We start from the raw sequence: 7,876 nt of genomic DNA, 5'->3' as shown, positions 1-7,876 counted from the left end.
ACAACATTTTTGTGCCGTGACCAGGATTCGTGGTTGGAGAAGGCCATTGCGTTCCGCGGTGTATTGTTTGGAGGAAGAATAGGCCGAATAGAGGACATCTTTGTGGCAACGGATCTGCTGTTGTCAGGTTCATCAACGGCTGGAGAACTCACTCTCTCTCTCCAACGCCAACGACGGACGAATATAGCCATCGTACACGTACAGTGTCACGCGACAACCAGTTGCAGTTGGAAATTTAATACAAGGCCCGCATCCCTCAGGCCACAGGTGAGTGGCTTTCCAACTATCTCTCGCAATCTCGCTGGTGCTTTTGAGGTTTGTTTTGCTTCCATGTTCTCTGGATACAACTGCTGCTGGTGACGTCGCACGGCTCGGTATCAACACATTGTGCAAGTCGTACGCCTGGAAGGGATCCTGAGGCACACCAATTGCATTGTAAGCTGTGTTCGTTCATCAACTGTATCGGCTGTGGAAATCCAATTCGACAGCAGAAGAGCCGATTTGGAGTTTGTATTTAAAAATTCAAGGCCTATTGTTGACAGGCCTCAGGTGAGTGCCTGTCCAATTAATTTAAATCTTTTTGGTGGTGCTATATGGTACTATTTTGACCCTTTCTCGATACGCGTGATCGTTGGCTACGATTGGAGGATCTGCACACCTGAGACGAAAGGTTACCACGACGAGACGATTTGGTTTGGGCTTGGACGTACTTGGAGCAGAAGTGGATCGAGTTCAACTGCTGGACGGCGTGACGTCATAGTGGCGTATGGTTACGGAAGAATACTGGTACATCTGGGTGGTTAGAGGAAGAGACGCTTGAATCTACCGACAACCGAGGCTAGTGGTATCGAACCAAAATTATTTGCTGGGGAGCTGATTACATTGGAGGCGATTTTTGAAAAAAAAATACAAGGCCTGTTGTTGACAGGTACAAGGTTAGTACCTGTCCAACCAATCTATATCCTAAAGCCAGTACTATTTTGGATTTTCTTTCCCTTTTTTGGATTTTTGCTGAGCCGTTGGAGTTTTCCACATTGGAAGATAATCTGCTGCAACGCAGTCTGCATTGCTGGTTGCACACTTCGGCCTTTCTTGGATAAGCCTCAATTCGAAGTACGACGACGATTATTTCACGGTCTGCTACTGCACGAGTGTTGGCGTAAACTGAAATTATTTGAATACAAGGCCTAGTTGGTAGTGGGTATGACTGAGAAAAAAATTAAGGAAAAGGTCAAAAGGCGTGAGCGGATCGTCGCTTCAGTAAAACGCCATGCTTCATTTCTGGGAAGTTTCAATCCAGATAGTCAAACGGGGGAAGTTCAGTCGAGGCTGGACAAAATTGAGGCAAAATTCGAGGAATTCGAGGAAGTTCAGGAGGAGATTGCTGAGATGGATGCGGAAGGAGCGTATGAAGAGGACTGCAATAAAGCCTATGATGATTTTGAGAAGCTGTACTATCGTCTACGAGCAGCGTTGCTAGCGAAACTGCCACGAGAAGATCCAGCTCCTGATTTAAACAACTCAACTGCAAGGAATGGCCAAGCTGTAGGGGCGCACACTGGGGTGCGTCTACCACAAATCTCGCTACCGGAGTTCGATGGCGACTTCAAAGGATGGCTGTCGTTTAAATCTACATACGTTTCGCTGATCCACGAGTCCGGAGAACTTAGCGACGTCCAGAAGTTTCACTACCTCAAGTCGGCGCTCAAGGGGGAAGCGGCTAAGCTCATCGAGTCGCTTACACTCACCAACGAAAACTATCCAATCGCTTGGGATACGATCACGAAGCGGTACTCCAATGAGTATCTTCTTAAGAAGAGGCATCTGCAGGCGCTTATGGAGTACCCAAGGGTAGAAAAGGAGTCGTCATCTGCTATTCATGCTCTGGTTGATGAATTTGATCAGCGTTTGAAGATCCTGAAACAGTTAGGAGAGAAGACTGAACATTGGGGTGCAATGATCGTGCACTGGATGTGTTCGAAACTGGATACGAAGACACTTCAGCTATGGGAGGACCACGCAGCATCAACAAACGATCCGACTTATACGATTCTGGTGAACTTTCTGGAGAAACGGACAAGGGTGTTGGAGGCGGTATCATCAAACGTCGAGATGAAGGGCAGTTCGCAGAAGGTGGAAGTTAGGCGTCAAAAGGTGGTCGTTCATTCCGCAACCGATAGTGATAGGAGTAGTTCAGCATGCTGCTGTTGCGGTGATTCACATTTCTTGGGCCGGTGTGGCAAGTTTACGAAGATGACCTTGAAGGAGAAATTGCAGTTCGTCAACGGCAAAAGGTTGTGTAGCAATTGCCTAAAGTCAGGGCATTGGGTACGTGACTGCAATTCAAAATTCAGCTGTCGAGACTGCGGGAAAAAGCATAATTCGCTGATCCATCCAGGATTTCCTCTGAGCAGTAGCGGTGCCGGAAACAGCGATCAATCGGGATGCAAATCGGAGCGCAAGCGGAACGATAAGGCGGTAGCGACGAACCTAGCGACCAACGAGGATGAATCTGAAGAAGAAGGAGACAGCGACGATCAAGAAGCGGTTGGAACATACAGCGTAGGGACTAAGGGCGGTAGAGTCTCGAGCGTAATGCTGTCTACAGTTGTACTTGTCATACGGGACCAGCACGGAGGAAAACAGTTGGCGCGAGCATTGCTCGACAACGGATCGCAAGCGAACATCATGAGCGAGCGGTTATGTCAGATGCTCAGCCTAAACCGGCGCAAAATAAACTTACCGATTAGCGGGATCGGTCATTCGGAAACGCGAGCGAGATTCCAGGTGAAAACCACAGTTAGCTCCAGAGTTCAAGACTTCTCCGTGGGGATGGAATTTCTAGTTCTGCAGAAGGTTACGTCGGAATTGCCATCGGCACACATACCTGTGGCGTACTGGAAGATTCCTAATCATATTCAGCTGGCTGATCCGAACTTCAATATAAGCAATCGGATCGATCTCTTGATAGGAGCAGAGCACTTCTATCGTTTCCTGTTCGAGAGAGATATGAAACAGATCAAGTTGGGACCAGGGCTGCCAATGCTGGTCAACTCAGTATTCGGTTGGATCGTCACGGGGAAGGTTTCGGAAGCTCCGAGTAAGGCAGTAAGCTGTTGCTTAGCGGCAACTCCGGATAACTTGGAAGTACAGTTGCAGAAGTTTTGGGAGATCGAGAGTAATGAAGAACGAGCGGCTTGGTCAAAGGAGGAACAGGACAGCGAAGATCATTTCTTGAGAACATTCAGCCGTACGGAGGAAGGTCGGTACGTCGTACGTCTACCTAAGCACGTGAATTTCGAGCAGATGTTGGGTGACTCTCGCGCAATGGCGCTAACGCGATTCAAGAGATTGGAAAAGCAACTGGAGAAGTATCCGGAGATGCGGTTGCAGTACAATGCATTCATGCAAGAATATTTGGATCTTGGGCATATGAGAGAAGTAAGTGGAGATGAAATTCAGAAGGAGGCAGCGGCAACAAGTGCGAAGAAGGTGTACTACTTGCCACACCACGCAGTGCTTAAGGAATCAAGCACAACTACAAAAGTACGCGTCGTCTTCGATGGTTCGGCCAGCACGGACAGTGGTTATTCCTTGAATGATGCGCTACTGAAAGGCCCTATAATTCAAGACGAACTCCTCAGCCTTCTTCTACGTTTCCGGAAGTATGAAGTAGCACTTGTTGGCGACGTAGAGAAGATGTACCGACAAGTATGGCTACACGTTGAAGATACCTTGCTGCAACGCATATTCTACCGATTTTCTCCAGATGAACCTATTAAAGTTTTTGAGTTATCAACGATAACTTATGGATTGACACCTTCGTCATTCTTAGCGATTCGTGCTCTACATCAACTTGCGGCAGATGAAGGAGAGGAATACCCGGAAGCTGCCAATGCTGTAGTGAAGGATTTTTATGTGGACGATTACATCGGTGGAGCATCCAGCGTAGACGAGGCCATCCAGCTTCAAAAGGACCTTGATACGCTAATGAAGAAGGGTGGATTTCCTTTACACAAATGGTGTTCCAATCGGCCGGAAGTTCTGACTGGCATCCCGGCCGACCAACTTGGGACAAATTTATCTATTTCATTCGAAATAAGTCCAGAGGAACAGGTGAAAACCTTGGGAATCACCTGGGAGCCTGGAACGGACCAATTACGATTCTACTATGACATCACAGCAAGCAAGCAAGCGTGGACGAGAAGACGCATCCTGTCGTCTATAGCCAAACTATTTGATCCGCTGGGACTGATATCACCGGTGATTGTTGTGGCAAAAATGCTGATGCAAGAGCTCGCTCTGCTCAACTCAGGATGGGATACGCCTGTTCCGGTCGACATCGAAAGGAAATGGAAAGCATTCCACTCACAGTTGGGCAAAATATCGGAACTACGAATCAGTCGATTTGCTTTCGTTTCCAATTGGGTGGATATTCAGTTTCACTGCTTCGCTGACGCTTCTACTCTTGCCTACGGTGCGTGTTTATACGTACGGACGACGGATGAAGCAGGAAACGTTCGAATCGAGCTGCTTTCTTCAAAATCACGCGTCGCTCCACTCAAAAGATTGACCTTACCAAGACTTGAACTTTGTGCCGCCAAGGAAGCTGCACTACTACACTCGAAGGTGGTTAAGGCTCTCTCCTTGGAAAATGTACGTTCGGTTTTCTGGTCGGACAGTACGATTGTGTTACATTGGCTACGAACTCCTCCTAACACATTACATACGTTCGTGGCTAACAGAGTGTCGACGATTCAAACCTCCACTTACACACATTCTTGGCGGTATATAGCGGGAAAGGAGAACCCTGCTGACTTGGTTTCTCGCGGAATGGCTATTGATGATTTTCTACATAGCCAGCTATGGAAACAAGGACCCCCATGGTTGAGTAGTAACGAAGATGCGTGGCCCAATTCTTTAGAAGACTACAGCATCCCCGAAGAACTGTTGGAAACTCGCAAGGCTGTTCACAAGGTCACAGTCACGGAACCACCCAACGAGCTGTTCAGCTTGTGTTCTTCATTGCCACCTCTACTTCGAATCGTCGCTTACTGTCGTCGTTTTGCCTACAACTGTCGCAACTCAACTGATAGAAAAAGCTCGACCACTCTCGCACCTGATGAAATACAATCAGCGAAGATGACGCTGACCCGTATCGCACAGGCTGAACAATTCCCAGACGAACTCAAAGCTCTACAACAACAGAAACGAGTCGACTGCAAGTCTAGCCTCAAGAGACTATTCCCCTTTCTCGACAATAGCGGAGTCATCAGAGTTGGGGGACGGCTACGTTTCTCAAATGAAGGTTATACGGTCAAGCATCCTGCTGTTTTGCCAAGTCATCACCCATTAACGAATCTCGTTATAAACTTCTTCCACTACCAGAATTTCCATAGCGGTCCACAATTTACATTGTCCGAAATACGTCAAGAGTTTTGGCCCATACATGGTAAGCGTATTGTCAACACCGTGCTTCGGCAATGCGTTCGCTGTTTCCGCACCAATCCAACGCCTATCCAGCAGCCCATGGGACAGCTACCTGCAGGTCGCGTACGCCCGGGACGACCGTTTCAGATAACTGGCGTTGATTATTGTGGGCCGTTCTATCTTAAGCCGACCCGCCGAAATGCAGCTCCCCCGAAAGTGTATATTGCAGTCTTTGTTTGCTTTTCGACAAAAGCAATGCACCTCGAGCTGGCTAGCGACTTATCTACCGCTAGTTTTCTCTCAGTATTGCGAAGGTTCATCGGCTACCGTGGAAGACCTGTTGAAATACATTCGGACAATGCCAAAAATTTCTCAGGGGCCTGTAACGAACTAAAAGCGCTGTACGAACTGCTGAATAACCAGATTAGCTCTACCATCATCAGTAAGGAACTTTCTCAGCAAGGAATTGAATGGAAGTTTATTCCACCACGCGCTCCTAACTTTGGAGGATTATGGGAGGCCGCGGTACGCTCCGTGAAAACTGCGCTGAAGAAGGAGATCGGCCTCCAACAGTTAAGCTACGACAACTTCGCCACGCTTCTAGTTCAAATCACCGCCGCACTGAATTCACGACCTTTATCTCCTCTATCTGACGACCCCACTGAATTTGAAGCGCTAACCCCGGCGCATTTTTTGATAGGCTCAGCCATGACAGCCCTTCCTGACCCCAATGTAATGTCAATTCCCACAAACCGCCTTGACCACTACCAGCAAATCCAGCAAATGTTTCAGCGCTACTGGCAGCGATGGAGCAAGCAGTACCTCACGCAGCTACAGGTGACAACGAAGAACCTGCCGATCAACCCCATCCAAATCGGAGGAATCGTCGTGCTACGAGAGGATAACCTGCCACCACTTTGTTGGCCACTGGCGAGGATCATCAGCTTACACCCAGGCTCAGACGGAATCGTGCGAGTAGTGACGGTGAAGACGGCGACTGGTGTGTATAAACGGGCAGTCAATCGCATCTGTCCACTACCCAATGATGATGTAGATCGACGAACTACGAGGTCTTCAGGGCTGCCAGCAATCTCGAGCTCTTAGAAATAAGCATTTGATGAACGATTGAATTGAAAAATGAATTTTGAAGCTAGTTCAAGGGGGCCGGTAATGAAGCATGTTAGTTTGAATTTATACGACACTGGAATAGAACAACACATACATGCGTTCCACGATTAAAAATTAAAGCTAGAATAAGTATTAAGCATAACTGTTATACACAAAAACACCTCTGACAATTTGAACATCCCAACACCTACACTATTACACTGATAACATTGATAACTACAGATAACACATATAGAAAAGAAGTACATAGACCACATGCAAGTATAGGAAACGAAACAAACCATGCAATACAAAACAACAGATAATAAACAACAGGCGAGTTAGTAGCCAACAGATCGTCAGGCAATAAAGACTTTGAAATAGAAGTTTCTAGTACTGGTGCTTTTTTCCGAGCCACTGTGTTTCTCCAACCCACGAACACGGAGTGTACAACAATTTGTTCATGCAGTTTATTCCGTGGAATGGTCAATGAATGACTCAAAAACTGCTTCCTTCTAGGGGCATCCCACTCTAAACTTTGTATTTCTAACGATGTACTTATAAATTTCTATCTGATATCTTAGATACCTATAAATACTTAAAAATACTTAAGAAATACCTAGTACAACATTGCTTCCCTGGTTGCTAGACAAATTACTGATGTTTGTTTACTCAATGTCAGGGATTTTATGTGTCAGGTTGGATTTTGTGCATTGCGAGCGTTAAAGTATTTAGTGAATAAATCATACAAACGAAGAGATTTAAAACTTCAGAGGAAAGGTTAATTATGAGTTTCCATTTATGAGAATGTGTCTTTTTTCTGACATAAGAGAAAATTTAAAAAAAAATCTGCTTTCCAGCTGCACCGATTCTCAACCTGAAGTACCCGTCTCTCTTACTTAAGTAGCTATATTTGAGATAGTATTTGAGCAAACACACTTTTCTGAACAAGTTTCATTATGATATTCACTCCTATTCCCTATTTGGATCGAAATAGATTTGTCATAAGTATTTTTATTAAAAATTTGTTTCGATCAAAATAAGGGTAGATACATAAATCCCAAGTAGCAATTTCGGTTTTATAAGGGTTATGTAGACCACGATTTAGACTTGTAGCATACTTTAAAACCTCCATAAAACTTGCAATGTGACTTGAGATAAATAGAAATAGATAAGTGACTAATTTGAATCCATTGGTCAAATTAAGTATTAGCCAAGGTATTAGCCAAACATGTGAAAGAGGACAGTGAGCCAAATGTAAACCAAAGTAATGCTTTATTTAATTTTAAATTTGTGTATTTTATTTGTCAAAGCTCATTTGCATTAGCTTCAAAAAAGC

The 7,876-nt window shown here is 45.7% G+C and overlaps 1 protein-coding gene across 1 annotated transcript; it reads left to right on the top strand.

Moving 5' to 3' along the window:
- Positions 1-1,389: 1,389 nt before the first annotated feature.
- Positions 1,390-3,904, top strand: LOC135709906 (uncharacterized). The gene is made up of 2 exons (XM_065232352.1): positions 1,390-3,546; positions 3,836-3,904. Exons 1-2 carry the CDS (start codon positions 1,390-1,392, stop codon positions 3,902-3,904), a joined length of 2,226 nt encoding a protein of 741 aa, XP_065088424.1.
- The last annotated feature ends 3,972 nt before the right edge of the window (positions 3,905-7,876 follow it).

Source organism: Ochlerotatus camptorhynchus, unplaced genomic scaffold (assembly GCF_037179485.1).
Source record: "Ochlerotatus camptorhynchus isolate MF236.1 unplaced genomic scaffold, CSIRO-AGI_Acam_v1.1 ptg000367l, whole genome shotgun sequence".
NCBI classification, from domain to species: Eukaryota; Metazoa; Arthropoda; class Insecta; order Diptera; family Culicidae; genus Ochlerotatus; species Ochlerotatus camptorhynchus.
Note: the sequence above shows the minus strand (reverse complement) of the source record. Positions and strands in the feature narration are given on the sequence as shown.